We start from the raw sequence: 15176 nt of genomic DNA, 5'->3' as shown, positions 1-15176 counted from the left end.
GCACAAGGGCAGGTGTTGTCAGGGGATGTGTTTGCATCTTCTGCTGGGCCTCCCAATGGGCTTTCCTCAAGCTTCTCCTTATTTCACCTCTACCTTCCCTGAACTGCGCAGAGCCACCTTCTCTCTCTTCAAAACCCATTCCCAGTGCTTTCATGTGAGGGTTAAATCAGAGAGCTTGCAAGCTGTGCAATGAAGTGAAGCAACTGCCTATGGCAGTCTGGGGTCAGAGAAGGGAAATATCAGGTGAGCTTATGACAGCTCTAAGAGATGAATGAAGTTCTGCATGTAGGCAGTGAGATGCCGTGGATTGTGGCACAGGCTGTTCACAAGCCTCCCTGTTCCAGAAGGGGCATAAACTGGCTGTTGCTGTGGCTAGATCTGTGTGTGTAGCTGGCTAGCTGGAAGTGGGAGTTCCTGGAGGTTGTCCTCTGTCTTTTCTAGTAACAGCCACCTTGATGAGGAGTGGACGGATAGATTTTTTTCCTCCTATGTGGCATCTATATGACTCATGCTTTGGTCCTGACAGATGTTCACACTGGTTGTGTTTCTAACTGGCTTCCTGCTGCACCTTAAAAAAACCAGCATTCCCAATGTTCAGTCCTTAGGATAAGTTCTCAGAATTTCAGTCACAGTTGGTGTAGATGAGAAATCTCCAATCTCGGGGTCTGTCATCAGGGTATAATCACACTGCAGTTACTCAAACTCTGGCTTTGGAAGCCTTCACATAAACCCAGCAGGTTTCCAGCACCACCACGAGGACCTACCACCCTCTTCCCTCAAATACTTTTTCACTGAACTCAAACCTGTCATAATCAAGGTGAAATATGATGCCATGAGCATGGGAGAGTAGTTATTTGGAGAATGTGATGGCAGTCTCTGCCTGTAATTATCTGACTGCAGGAATAAGTAGTAATCCTGCCATTAGGAAAGACCATCAACACATGCTCTTTGATCTGCCATGCACTGAGAGGTTCTTACGTTTTAGAGTGTTTTTACCCCAGGATCATCTGGACCAACTCCAATTACACTGCAAGAGGAGAAAAGGGGCCCCATTTCTATCTCTGAGGCTTGGAGCTACAGGATGAATTCTCCCTACAAATGCTGCACTGTAAATCGCAGAAGAGATTTGAAGCTGTTCCCTGGCTGGTTGTGGCTATCTCCCAAGCTTTACCCTTGCTATTTCTGTAAACCCTTCTCTCTTTCCTGTAAGGACCATCACAGTGAAATACGAAATACCTCTCTCTGCTTGTCCTGACTCTTGCAGGACCCACTTAGAATACAGAAGACACATAACATCATCTACAAACAAGCAGCTTTCTCAAGAAACATCCAGTAGGTCTGCTGTTTTTATGGTGAAAGCAATGTTTATGGAACTTAGCTGTTAAAATGGATTTTCGTTGTAGGAAATGAGTGCCCTGCTGTGACACCATTATTCTCAGTTCCAGCAGTTCACTAATGTTCCTTAGAAAAAACCCACAATTTATGTAAGTTCAAGACACTGTATAAGAACTTCAGGAAATGGGCTTCATTGCAGACGTTTCTCAGGGCAGGGACCCAATGCTGACAGAGCTTCTGCTACCACACAGAGCCACTGGGATGCTTTCCAGACCAGAGGAGATACATGGGAGCTGAGTCCTCTGAGGACACGAGGGCTGATACAGCCAAGGGAACTAGCTGCTTTTCCTTGCAGCTAGGATTTTTGGATGTCAGAAGAATGGCTCTATGTTGTGCATGTTGGATCAGCAGTCTGCATTTTCATCCTCCTGCTAAGCAATAGAGCTTCTCTGGGAAAACTGAGAAAGCCCCAAATACTAAAAATAATTGAAATACCCTTTTCTCAGTCCACTGTGAGCTGTAGGTCATGTTGTGGCTGAACTATTCCTTTTCCTTCCTTCTTGGTATCAGACACTGATGCAGGCAGTTAGTTGAAACTGGGTGACCTGAAGGCTAGAGAGAACAAACTGCTTGGCTGAGCACCACCTCTGTTCCTGCGTGCAAAAGAAGAGCATTTAGACTCTGCCAAATGTCGCTGAATGTTCCTGTCAGAGGAGAGGAAAATATGTGCAGCAGTGCCGGAGTGTCAGACTCATCCTGATTTCTTATTTAACACCCACTTCAGATAGAGCTTTTTATTAGAGCTGTCCCCTGGCTTATTGAGAGGCACCTGGACTAGGACACGTAGTCCTGCCTCTGGTGAAAACAAAACTACAAATACCATTTCTGACTCCTTGTAGGGGTCTTCAACAGCTGGCAGCATGCTCAGTTGTATGTGCTGTGATTGTGAGCTGAACATAGACCTCTTTTTATAAGAAACAAGCATTGTTTTTCAGTTCTCTTGTTGATTTGGCCACAGTGCTTATGAAATGGATGTTACAAAATAAAGGCCCTTGAAAGATATTCCCCACTGACAGCTGTGGGAGGTGACCTATGGTGTAGAGGACAGATCACAAGGCAGAAGAATTTAACAAGAATGATTAAGCACTGGAAAAAAATAACTGTGCAAAGAGACAGACGTTTTCTTGCTTGATGTCTTCAACTCATGACCAGAAGCTGTTTTGGAAGAGGTCTTTTATTTGGATATGTGATTGGGCTCTGCTCAAGGAGATTTAGGTGAGATCTTCTTTCTCATGATATGCCAGATGCAAAGCTATATTTTTGAACTAAGAAACATAGGAAATAAAGATAACATAAACTTTGATTTACAGCATACCCTGTGCAAACCACATGTCCTTGGAGGGCTGAGCTCTAATTACTATCTTTAGTTTCTTTCTAACAAACAAACAAATAAAAACCCCATCCAATTCTGTATGATTTACTTTCTCCTGACTTTAGCCATCACACTGTAGAGTTAGCTGATTTGGGACAGGAAATCCTTCAATGAAGGAGAAAGAATTTATATATGGCCATTAAACATTGAAAAGTAAACATTTCAAGTGCCTCAGGCAGTTATGATTACACAGCTTATCTATGCACAGTGGGTTCATGGAGCCTTGTTTCCAAAACCGGAGCAGAAACTCTCAGCGGCTACTTTGTGGTGGATCTGGAGGTATTGCACCTGTTGTCCATGCCACTGAGGAAAGTCTGAGAGCTGAAATAACCTTCCAGTAAGGTCCCTCTGGCTGTTGTGGCTCACTTGTAGGGGAGCTCAGTGCTGCTTTTTCTGAATCTGTTCCTACTGCCAGTGCATCAGTCATGCAGTGACCTCTTCTACACCGGGGCTAACAGGGATCTCAGGTGTGACGTGTCCTGGGGAGCACTAGGGTGGGTGAGACCTTGTACAGAACTTGCATAGTCTCATATCCTGGTGGGGGAGTCTCTCAGTGTATCTTTGTTTTCAAATGAAGAAAAGAATTGGGGCTCTACTGCAGGGAGGTGGAGCATTACTCCAGCCAAGGGTCTTGGGGTTAGGTGGCCCAGGGAATGAACTCTCTCCGTTGTGTGCCCTATAGCCCAGCTGGAGGAAGTGCCTATGTGTCATCAGACCAGGTATGACTTGTTACAGTAGGACATGTTGCAAAAGGTCATCAGACGAATTTACAAACAAAATGCCAAAGGTGTTAAAGAGCAGAGGGTACGTGTCACCGGCTGGACACTCATCAAGTGCATGGCTGGGGGCTGCTGTCCTGCCCCATCAACTGCTGAGGGGGGTGAGCACCCCTGGCGAGGGCGCCAATGCTCATTAAGGCCTGTGCTGACGTGGCGCACAGCTCCTTTCATCCTGTGACCCTGGAGAGTGCTGTGCTGGGCAAAATGGGAGCTGTCGCCTTTAAACAAAGCATCTGTTTATTCTTGAACCAATTAGTGAGGGCAGTTAGATCTTGAACTCGTTACTGAGCCCAAAACAATTACGATAAAAACAAGTTCCAGATGGGCTCAAAAGGAGTTGTTTTTGTCTTTACTAAATTAGAATGGATTCCATGTCTTCAAGTTCCTCTGGCATTTATGGACAGGAAACATGAATTACACACAATAATTTACTACAAACAAAAGAGATGAACGCTGCAACAGCCCATTTATCTTTGCTCATGTGCCTTCTTGAGGTTTATGTGCTGCTTAACTCATGGGGAGAGTTAATAGCTTTTTTCTTTGTTTTCTAACTCTTTGCTATTTTGGTTTGCAGAAACTGAGACAGGAAGCTGTTGAGTTTCTGTTGTGGGGTGAAGCTTACCTGCAACCCCAGGCAAATGCTTGCATGTTCCTTAAAATCAGCCCAGAAATGGGGAAAACAAAACCAGAGGTAACAGGAGGGTCCAGTAGTGGTCTGTCACTGTGTATGTGCAAAACCATTCCCTTTCAGGAAATACATATATATTTAAATCAAAGGCCAAATCAATCCACAGTGGCGAGTGTGCAACACACACTAGTTCTTCTTTTCCAGGAATATTTTCTTGTGAGTTGGTTTGTGGATTGTAAATGTTGACAGTACAACAGGTTACTATCACTAATCCTGCAGATACAGAATGGGTAAATACTGTCTGGAAAAGAGAGTTGCCTCTGGTACCACCATGTTTCAGTTCTTCCTTTGAGTGACTTGAGCAAATGTTACAGACGGGAGTTCTTCCAATTAGTTCCTCGGGCAACTCCAAGAGCCCCCAGACAGAGACCTTTTTCAAAGCCCATCCAAAATGGACTGAAGTCTGGGCATCAGACATATTTTTATGGGAACTCTGAGTTTCTGATATCTTGGGTTTTGAAACTGATGCTGCACATTGACACGAATTCAACTGCTTCCAAAAGGAAGTGGAACCCAGAAGATGGCAGGCAGCAACGGTACATCATTGCTGCTCAGACCTGTGCTTACATCTGCTTTGGGTCCCTGGGCAGGGGGAGGACAATGGGACAAGGCAGGAGGAAATCAGCAAAGAAACTCCTGAGCAGTGTTTCTGTTCTGGCTGTCCCTCACACCTTCTTGCTGCTGAGACAAAGGGTTTGGGTTTGCTTTTTTCAGGCTTTAGTTAGATTCCATGATTTTATAGAAGGTGGCATGTCGGCATCACTACAAAGGTGTATAATGTGAACTCAGCTATGCGGCTAGGCTGATGTGAAGTTGTGGAAGGACATAACTCCCCAAATCCATAAAATGTGACAAGTGTTGTAATAAAGACTAAAGCTGCCCCTGGGCGTACTGTAGTGCATGAAGTCAGTTTGGCTGAGCTCCGAAGGGAGTGAGATCATGAGCAGAAAGCAGCCTGGGAACTGGGGGTGACACTGAGATTTGTTTGGCCTCTTCCAGTGTGAGATGGTGAACTTCCCAATGCATTTCATTGCTACTCCTCCTCCCCCCATGAATCTTAGAAAAGAAGGTCTTAATTAGAAGCCTGGACAAGTAGAGTTCTCCGGTTTTGGCTGGCAAACAAGGGAAAAGAAGAAAAATGAGAAACTGATGGCTTTTTTTTTAGATTTCATGCAGTGTCTGATTTGTACATAGTCCTCCACAGGGAGTAAGTGGGATTGAACATTTGGATTCTCCTCTCTGTGGAGCTATTGAGACCGAGCTCCAGGATGATGACTGCCTTCCAGCAGAGAGGCTCCCCATGTTCATCTCAGCCTTGGTTCAAACAAGGAAGGGGCAGGAATCACAGTGCTTGAATTCAGCTTCTGGCTGGCATTGCCCACAGGCAGTGAGAGCAGATAGGAAACCTCTAATCCCCCATCCAAAGGGGCAGGATATTTATTCCTTTATTTCATTTGTTATTCATTTATTCACTCTCAGTTCTTCGACTCAGTTGCCCCTTCTGCTGGGGCTGCGAGCTCTGCGGCATGCTGAAGGGCCGAGCTGCAGCAGCATGGCATTTGGGCTGAAGCAGCCACATGAACACAGGCAGCCCTTTGCAGAGCTCCTGGCCCTGATGAGGAGCTGTCTTTCCTTGTAAGCTCAGCTATTCTCACCTGCCAGAGCTCTCACATCCATCCCAGCTCCCACCAAAAGCCTGTAACAACACAGCCAAGCTTATTGACACTGCTGCAGTTCGAGGTCCAAGTTTCCCCCTCCACTCCACTCCCAGGATCCCTAATGCGGCCCTGGCCTGGAGCGGTTTCTCCTTTCCCCCGAGCAGCCAGGTCAGAGACAGCTTTCAGCACCGCAGTGCCCAGGGTGCACAGGAACCCGTCCCCTGGTCTCATGGGTGCCCACCTGTCTCGTCTTCTCCCCTCTCTCCCCTGGTGTGTTGCTTTAACCTTCCGTCCCCTCATCTTCCAGCTGGGTTTTGTTCTTCATCAAAGGGCAGTCAGGGTGGAGGTGGTGGAAAACACAAAGACTCCCTCCCCCGCCAGTGATTTAATTTCCCATTAACTGAGGGTTTAAAGGGAAATCTCAGGGCTCATTAAGGTTCTGATGACAGCTTAACCTTCTCCTGCAGAAACCCAACACCAGGCCCGTTCCTCCGCCTGAAACCAGGCTGGCTGTAACATCAGACCTGACTCCTGAGCACGGCAGACAGCTCTGGAAAGCATAATCAGCACGAGAGTAGAGCATGTCAGGTTTATGCAGACCTTTATCAGATCATCCTTTCAAAGAGTGTTTTGTAATATATTTGACAGCTACGGGAGGAGCAGAGACACCTGGTGCTCTCCTGGAGAGCCGAAGGCAAATGCTGTCACCATTACTCCCCAGGGGATCGCTGGGCACCCCCTGACCCACCGCCCCTGGTGGAACCACGCCGTCCCTTGGCTTCAGCCAGCGACTTCGCACTGCCCGGTGCGACCTCGGACAGCTCGGGGAAGCGCCCTGTTGCTCCAACCAAGAAGCAGCAGAGGTTTTAGCACAAATGGCTAAAAACCCCAAGCCCTTTGCGCATTGAGTGAAGGCAAGACCCTTTGGACCAGCAAAGCACCCGGCACACCAGCTGAGGCACTCACGCACCCGCCCCTTTTCACGGCCCAGCTCCCAGCGGCGTGTCCCTCTCCCTCCCAGCAACCGGCTGTCCCCAGGCCGCGGGAACAACCCGCGGACAGCCCCCGGCTCTCGCAGGCCGAGGGCCCGGCCGCCGCGGACCCGACCTGAGCGCACCGGACCCGCCGCCGGGCCGGGGCTCCCGCCGCCGGGCAGCTCCCCGCCCCGCCCCCGGAGGGCGTGGCCGGAGCAGCGGGGGCGGGACCGGGCTCCGCCCCAGCCCGCGCAGCCCCACCTCCAGGGCGCGCACCCTTAGCCCCGCCCCGGCCGCGGTGTCCCACCCTTTTCTCCCGCCGATTCGCCTTCTCCCGGGAGGCACGTGACCTGCTTTTTGCTTTCCCCGCCTTCCCTCAACCACGGCTCACTGGCACCGCCCGCTGCCATTGGCTACGGGAGCTCGCCCCGCCTCCAGGAGGCGGCACCCCACGGCCTCTCCCCCCCCCCCCCCCTCGCCGGCCCGTCACCTGCTGCAGCGGGTCCATTCCGGGTTGGCGGCGGGTGGAGGCCGAGGGCATGAGGCGCGCTCCGGTTGGCCAGCTCGCGCCGCCTGTCGCGTCGGGATTGGCCGGGCGCGGCCCGTGGGGGCGTGCCGCCGCGGCGGCGCGCGGTTGCGAGGGGAGGGGGTGTTAAAGGGCCCGCGGCGCGGCTGGGCGCTGTCGCTGTGCGCCATGGCCTACCAGGGCTTCGCGCAGGAGTACCTGGGCATGCCGGCCGTGACGCGGGCCTACACCACCGCCTGCGTGCTCACCACCGCCGCCGTGGTGAGGGCGTGCGGGGTCCCTGCGGGGGGAGGCTGTGGCGGGGAGGTCAGGGTCCCGGAGGGGGTGCCGCGCCGCGCTGTGGTGGGGGAGCCAGGGGGCTGGCTGAGGGCAGCGGGCGCCCGGCAGCGGGTGGCAGCTGCTCTGCCTGTCTCTCACAGCAGCTGGAGTTCATCACCCCCTTCCAGCTGTACTTCAACCCCGACCTCATCTTCAGGAAGTTCCAGGTGAGGCCTCGCCCGGGCTTCGGGGCCCCTCTTGCCCCTTCCCAGCGAGGGGTGGGTGCGACGGCATGGGCCCGGGGTGTCCCGCTCCCCAGGGCAGTTGGGGAGTGCCCTGTGATCCCAAGGGGCTTCTTTCCCACTCCTCCAGCGTTCCCGGATTGGCGGGAGCTGGGTCGCCAACATGGTGTCCCCTCTTGTCACAGATGCCTGGATGGAGATAACTTCTTCCAGCCTTTCCCTGCCATACACCGCCTTGGCGTTTCCTTTTTTCCTTTACTTAAAAGCTGTCTCTTCCTTTTCTGTGACACCGGGACGTTTGGCCAGCTGATGTCGGGCTGGGTGGGGAAGGCTTTATTGTAGAGAGGCATGGACAGTGATTTACTTTGGTTTGGGGTGCTGAATCGTGGCTGTCCGTCCCTTCCAGAAAAGTAGAGAAATCTTCTTTCCCGCACCTGGAAGGGCAAGATACTTTGCTGTGGGCAATGGAGGGAGGTCCGTCCCACATGAAGGTGGTGCAGCTCTTTGGTGTCCTGGGGTAGTTCTGAGTGGATGGGTGCATGACTGGGTGTCCCTGGTGGATAGGGTGATGGGCTGCTGTACATGTGATGGGGAGAGACCTGTCTGTCCACCTCCTTCTCTCTCTCCTCTCTCTTCTCTTTCAGATATGGAGGCTGATCACCAACTTCCTCTTTTTTGGGCCCCTGGGATTCAGTTTCTTTTTCAACATGATATTTCTGTATCCTTTGGTCTCAGTGAAGCTCTCTGCTCCCTTTTTGGCTTAGACGCAATTCCCCCTGTCCCATCTTCCTCCCCGGGCTGACTTGTCTTGGCAGCAGTCTAAGGCTGTGGATTCTTCCCTTGGCTCTTTTGGCCTGAGCTGAAGCCATTCACCCAACAGCTGTGGCCACCTCCTGTACCTCCATCTCTGCTTGCTGCAGGGCAGCCCTTGCCAAAAGGCTGAAGAAACTGGCAGTGCTGCTGCAGCTCATGCTGGAGAGCAGTGCCCATTCCTGGGGTGAGCCCTGGCTGGAGCACAGCAGATGCCTCTTTCTTTCCCTGGGGTCAGTGCTATGAGGTGAAGTTTGCATTGTTCTGCTCTGGGGCTTGGACACCTGGCTGATGGCTTCCTGTGATGAAATAGCTTGCACCTGGCTTATTCCCTGTAAAGTCATGCTGTGGGGACACAGGGTGGCCAGCTGTTAATTTCCTATACTGCAACCCCTCCCTTCTCTCCTGCTCTCAGGTACAGGTACTGCCGCATGCTAGAAGAAGGCTCCTTCCGTGGAAGGACGGCTGACTTTGTCTTCATGTTCCTCTTCGGAGGGTTTCTCATGACAGTATCCTTTTGAGTTGGTTGAGGCTCTTTGGTGTCTTCTGAGATGCTGTGAATAGCGTGGGGTTTGTCTGCTGGCTCTCTGTATCCCAGCTGTATTGTGTAGTCTGTAGCAGGTACATGCCTGCAGAGCAGGACAGCTGGCTTATGAACCTTCTTGGTGCCATGGGGCAGAGAGCTTTGTTGTGGCCCAGGCCTGCCAGGCACATGCCCTGAGGCTTGGTAGAGCTCTGGTGAGCATGAGGTGGAGGGACAACTTCTGGCTGTACAGCAGCAGCTTGTGCTCCTCATCTTGCCCACCCTCGCCTCCTGGCCTGTGCCTCACCCTTAGAGCGGAAGAAAAATACAGGAAAAGCTGCCTGGAAGTGCTGATGCACCTGGCAAGGGGATGGGCTGCCTGATCCCAGAAGAGGACGTGTGGCGGTGTGCTCGGGAAGCTCAGCCTGAAAGGAATCCCCTTATTACGCTCCACGAGAAACCATCCAGCCATGTCAGGGCAACCGTGTCTGAGCTCTACTGGGTGGAGCAGACTGGAGTGCTGCTACGGTTGGCATGAGGCTGGGTCAGCAAACGGAGCTGCAGCTGAAGGGAAGAGCACAGAACCATAAACACAAGGAGTGGGGTGACTATGTACTGTCTGCCATCAGCATGCTGGGCAGCATGAGCCCAGCACTCTGTCCTCGCAGCCTGTTAGTGGCTGGAGATACCATCACACATCTTAAGGAGTTCTTTTATTGTAGGACAAAATAGTCTGGGTAGGGAGAAATACCTCCCTCCCAAGCATAAAATCTTTTCTGAATGTCTTGCTGTTGTCTTATGCAGATGGCTCAGAGCACTGTTCTCCCCACAGTGGTCTGCATGAAGCTGTGTGAACTCTTGTGGCTGTTGGCCATCCTCAGGTGTCTGGCTAGTCAGTGTCCAGGTCCCTGCAGCAGCTGCGTGCTTGGCCATAGGGAGATTTGGAGTCTAACTGCAACAATGGCAGGGGAATATTTTGCCTCCAGCTGCCTCCTTGTGTCCTGGAGAAGAGGGCTGTGAATGGCAACAGCCATCTCACTGCTGAAATTCTTCTGTAGAAGGCGGATACTGAATGGAACGTGTGGCACATACTAAAAACTAGCTCACAAGTGCTCTAACAATATGAAGGCCCTTATCAGAACGTCATTTTTGATGGTCACTTTGTAAAGGTGACTATATGAGCTCCCTGGTCTTTGATGGCTGTGGAAGGTAGATTAAGGAGTGAGCAGTCTGTACGTGCCACTCCAGAGTGTCTTGCTCCGGGGTGGCAGGGAGGGAAATGCGGTGTGCTATGCCAGCCCAGGAAAGGTTTGGTGGCATGGGCAATAGCTTGGATGCTGTGATCAGCTGCCTGTAGTTCTGGGTTTCCTAGTCACAAGGCATCCTCTGCTGCCTGCAGGTGGTGGGCAGGTTTTTTTCCTTGACTCGGTAGTTCCTAGCTATTTGGACTCTTTGCCAGCCTGTTTTTCCTGGGCCAGGCTTTCACCATCATGCTGGTGTATGTGTGGAGTCGCAGGAACCCTTACATCCGCATGAACTTCTTTGGGCTTCTTAACTTCCAGGCCCCCTTCTTGCCCTGGGTCCTGATGGGATTCTCTCTGCTCCTGGGCAACTCCATCATCATCGACTTACTGGGTAAGTAAGTCAAAGCTGGTGGGTGCTGGGAACAAGGGCCCTTTGCAGCTGCAGTGCTCTCAATTCTTATAGATGCTACTGGGGCACTAGCATGGTTTCTTGGTTTCATCTTATTTCAGATGGTGGATTTCCTAAAGTGAGCTGGCTGAGGCTGCTGGGTGGCCAGCCTCCTGCCTGAGCTCTTGCTTGTGACCTGTGTTTTGCTATGTCTTCCACAGCATCAGAAGTTGGGCACAGCAAACAGCCTGGCCTTCTGGCACCCCGGCACGCTGGTGGGAGCTGGGATGTGGGTACACAGCTGAGGGATTCTTGGAGCTTCATCCTGCTTAGGCTCCCAGCAGCTCTGGGTCAGCTGGCAAAGGAGTCACAGCTGGGCCTGACCTTGCTGACATCTCTCCCCAGGGATTGCAGTGGGTCACATCTATTATTTCTTGGAAGATGTTTTCCCCAACCAGCCTGGAGGAAAGAAGTTGCTGTTAACCCCTGGCTTCCTGTAAGTAAAGCCGATTCTTTCTGGGCTTTGCTGTGTTGCTTTGCAACCTGGGTCCCTTTCATAGTAAACTGTGGTCTGTGACAGCGTGGGGTGACTATAGGACGCAACTGCATGCTGATAGCACCTCAGCTTGACAGTTTATGCCTCTGCTGCAGAAAGCTCTGGCACTTTGCACGTTATATACGTATGTACGCAGGGTCCATAAAGCAGTTGCTGTTACCTTAAGCTTTGCTAGTTGAACTGGAGTGTTCTTACTGCTTGTGGAAATGCTGGATGCAGGTAGGATTTTTTTTCTCGTGTATTTCTGTAGTTTAAGAAAGCAGAATATGTTCTGCTTCATGCTGAGGATCAAAGCTGACCTAGAGATCAAGGAAGCAGGTACTGTCATGGTTACATATTGAGCTGAGCAAAAGAACAGTTAGGGCTGCTGCAGTAGGCAGGTGGCTGTGGCTTACAGCCAAGCCCTGTGAAGGGCTAGGATGTGCCTAGGAGGGCTGAGGGTTTTGTCCTCAGCTCACTTTCCTAACCTGCCTGCTTGGTGGGATGGGCATGTCCCTTGCCAGGAAGATGGTATTTGACACACCTGAAGAGGATCCCAACTATAACCCTCTCCCTGAGGATCGTCCAGAAAACCAACCTAGAGACCAAGACCAGAACCAGCAGCAGCATCCACAGTAACACAAGGGACTTCTCCATGTGGCCAGATTCCTCTCTTCCGGCTGGACTTATGCTGTGGCCCAGGATCCTACTGGAATAACACCAGTTGCCATTCCAATGTGTAATGTTTCACTATTTGTATGGGTAACCCATCTTCCCTTTTTATCAAGTGGTTCCACAGAGCTTTGCACATAAGAACAGATGAATGCTTACGGAGGTGTTCTAGGGACAGGGACTGGAAGTTGTGATGGCTCCTCAGTTACCCAGGGGGGAATAAGTATCAAATGGGGTGTTAAACCAATTACTCCTTCTCTTGCTGTTAATGACTTGCTGTGTGCCAGGTCACTCTTGTCCTCTGTACAAAGACTAATGCTCCTGGCTCTCACTGTTGTGAGACATCTCTGTGGGCTTTCAATGAAGTAGTACTCCCAACTCTGCCATGGTAGAATGCAGCTCAGCCTCTTCCTTTCCTCTAAGTCCCCCACTCCTTTTTTTGGTTGTTTCCAAAGAGTCTTTACATTAAAGTCTTTATTTTTCAGTTGTGTGTCTGTTTCTGCCAGGGACAGAGGCAGCAATTCACCAGTACTCATCAGGACTTTGTTCAAAACTGCCAGGCTGCTTGCTTGGGCTTTTCTTTTTTGGTGGGCAAAGCAAAGTTCAGGCTAGCTGGAATGTGTCCTTCCCCTCTTCTGTCAGCAGGACTGCAGAGCATGAGGAGGGGGGCGGGCGTGTGTCTAGTTGGACAAAGGGATGCCTGGGAAAGGACAGGGGACAGAGCCGGACACTTGATCCAGGCAGTGACTGGAAGTAGCACTTGACACTAGTAATAAAGGCTGTCTGCACATGCAGTGTAATTCCACTCTTGTTGAATTTTTTCAGTTCTGAAACTTAAACATCTGAATTTTAGGGGAAAACTAAACAAGCTAGTCCCTTCCATGAACAGCTGTACTAAATGGATTTGGTCATTCTTGCTAATGCAGTACCCAGGTGTGCCTGCACCAGACCTCAAAGCCTTTGGAGTAAATCTGCAAATGTATCTTAGGATAGCTCATTTGGTAATGTTGCTGTCTGCTCACCTAGACAAGCTTGCAAACCACCACTAAAACTACCAAGAGAAATGTGAGTAACCAGCATCCAATTAAGAATAATGATATAGAAGCCTTGTAGCAAAGGAAGATTGAACCACAGCCTCCCCCACTCCCACCTCCTCTGTGGGCTTCCCATGAGAACACCTTTTTTATGAAAAATCAGACTTAATTTGAACAAGCTATTTTGCTGCACTTGTTTCCTTCTAGGAAGAGGATGCAAGAACTGTACAGATAGTAACCTTGTTCTGGAAGACACAGTGGTTCTAAAGGCTAAGCAGCCTCAGACTTGACAGCTACTTGCCATGTGCTTTGCTCATGACATAGTAACACAGAGCTGGTGTTTCAATCCCTGGGAAGAGTTTGTCTTTAAAGTCTACAGATGTTCTGTTTTAAATTGCTTCTGAGATGGGACTTTGAAATGCAAAATCTGGGCTACGCTTTTAGCTAGGGTACTAGATTAACCTAAGCAGTTGTGATTATAGAGCGAGAAAGTTGCTCCCAGCTGTTGCCTAGTAGTCCTAACACATGGAGAAAGCTGGGTGAAGTTCTCATCTTTCTGGGACTTGGCCCCCTGGACTGTCCTGCCTTGCCCCTGGCTGCTTGGAGGGACAATTCCTACAGCCTCTCTGGGGCTTGAGAAGCAGAGGGAGGCACTTGTAAACCAGCCACAGAAGCTGTAGTCCTTGCATGTCCATGCCTTGTGAATTTTACAATGAGGTAACCACAAGCTTCACAGCAATTAAAAAATTGCATCACAGATGCTAGTTTAAGGCTATAGCACTCTCATGCTTGTTTTGGTCAAATTCCCCAAAGAGGCTGCTTGCAGAAGTACCTGATCATAACAAAGAGAGGCTGAAATGTTCTCATGAAGAGCTGGAGTTTTTATGTCCACGAGGCAAAAATATGTTTTACACGGGAGGCCAAGATGGAGCAGGAGTTCTAGGTTTTGTGTTACTTGCCGAAATAACCTTTCAACCTCTCTAATAAGGAATAACGGATAGAGTACCACTCTGGCACTGGAGCCTAGAATAAGACTGCAATGGTATGATTGCTAAATTGCAAGTTTGTGGTTCCTGCAGACTAACATCTGGAAAAAGTTCCCTCCCACCCAGGAATCAGAACTGGCTCTGCTATTACTCAAGTCTAAACATGATAAATTAAGGCTGGAAAGTGTTTTTTGACTGTGCTAGCAGTGTGGGTGGATCAGCAAGGATTGTAAAACCCATTGGCTTTATGATAAAGGCCTGAACATAACTATCAGGCTGCCAGCAAAATCTGCCCTGCTTGCAACACTCATCAGTTCTGGCAGTAAATGGCAGGAACTCTTATCAAAGGGCTGGTGTACCTCAACAGCAAGGTAGGTTCTAATTAGTTTTTTAAGCAAGCTTGAATTTTTTTAATCTCACTTCAATGGATCTTCTGTTTTTAAACTCCCCAGGGAAAGACAGGTTGTTTCTAGGGTTGCAAAATCCTGACACTGTAGTGCTAAGGGTATTTAAGACACCCACTTTGCTTTGGGTGCTCTGTGCAGTGTAACTGGCAGCTATGTGCACTGACAATGACCACAGCAAAGCCACTTGCTGAAAAGCAGCTGTAGTCTCAGTGATTGCAGGCTTCAGCTTTTGTACCAGTTCAGAGACTTTGTTTTCCAGATGCAGTCTTCACAGAAAAAAGGGTTCACCACACACCAGGTTGACATCTGACAGAAATGAATGTTACATTTGTGACTTCAGTTAAACTGTTCTACCCTTGTCAAGTCAGGCAGCTGAACACCTCACTGAGTTCATTACAGACTGCACCAAGTGTGGTAACAGACCAGTCCTTTAGAGAGTTGTTTGCTGCTTCTAGTTTTAAGTCTCATTCTCTTTCCCTGGAGCAAAAGGTTGCAGGCTGTTTTATCTATCTGTTGAAGTAAAGCACTCAGTTTCCACCATGCTTCAGGAAAACTGAAGGCATGTGAGTATTCAGCATTATACTCAAAAGCATTAATACTAGGCCCTGGGACTGCTCAGTTACCAGAATAGCACAAAACACAGTGAGATTCACTATTCATTCAAACCTACTGAACTCAACCTAAG

At 49.9% G+C, this 15176-nt stretch overlaps 1 protein-coding gene across 4 annotated transcripts; it reads left to right on the top strand.

Moving 5' to 3' along the window:
* The first annotated feature begins 7390 nt into the window (after window positions 1-7390).
* DERL3 (derlin 3) lies at window positions 7391-12864 on the top strand. 4 transcript variants are annotated; one of them, XM_041125939.1, is made up of 7 exons: window positions 7391-7420; window positions 7812-7877; window positions 8537-8610; window positions 9118-9211; window positions 10665-10860; window positions 11263-11353; window positions 11917-12864. In XM_041125939.1, exons 1-7 carry the CDS (start codon window positions 7406-7408, stop codon window positions 12029-12031), a joined length of 651 nt encoding a protein of 216 aa, XP_040981873.1. In that variant the 5' UTR covers window positions 7391-7405; the 3' UTR covers window positions 12032-12864. The 4 variants fall into 4 exon arrangements, with proteins under 4 accessions (XP_040981873.1, XP_029880544.1, XP_029880546.1 ...); XM_030024684.2 differs by lacking the exon at window positions 7391-7420 and adding an exon at window positions 7505-7698 and having other exon boundaries at window positions 7815-7877; XM_030024686.2 differs by lacking the exon at window positions 7391-7420 and adding an exon at window positions 7506-7653 and having other exon boundaries at window positions 7815-7877.
* Window positions 12865-15176: the final 2312 nt, after the last annotated feature.

The sequence above is a fragment of the Aquila chrysaetos genome, chromosome 9 (assembly GCF_900496995.4).
Source record: "Aquila chrysaetos chrysaetos chromosome 9, bAquChr1.4, whole genome shotgun sequence".
Classification (NCBI taxonomy): domain Eukaryota; kingdom Metazoa; phylum Chordata; class Aves; order Accipitriformes; family Accipitridae; genus Aquila; species Aquila chrysaetos.
Note: the sequence above shows the minus strand (reverse complement) of the source record. Positions and strands in the feature narration are given on the sequence as shown.

Coding starts and splice junctions, on each gene's coding strand:
- DERL3 (XM_030024684.2), top strand. CDS start 7,561: ATGGCCTACCAGGGCTTCGCGCAGGAGTACCTGGGCATGCCGGCCGTG. Junction 9,212..10,664: donor TCGGAGGGTTTCTCATGACA/GTATCCTTTTGA, acceptor GGTAGTTCCTAG/CTATTTGGACTCTTTGCCAG. Junction 11,354..11,916: donor CTGTTAACCCCTGGCTTCCT/GTAAGTAAAGCC, acceptor GTCCCTTGCCAG/GAAGATGGTATTTGACACAC.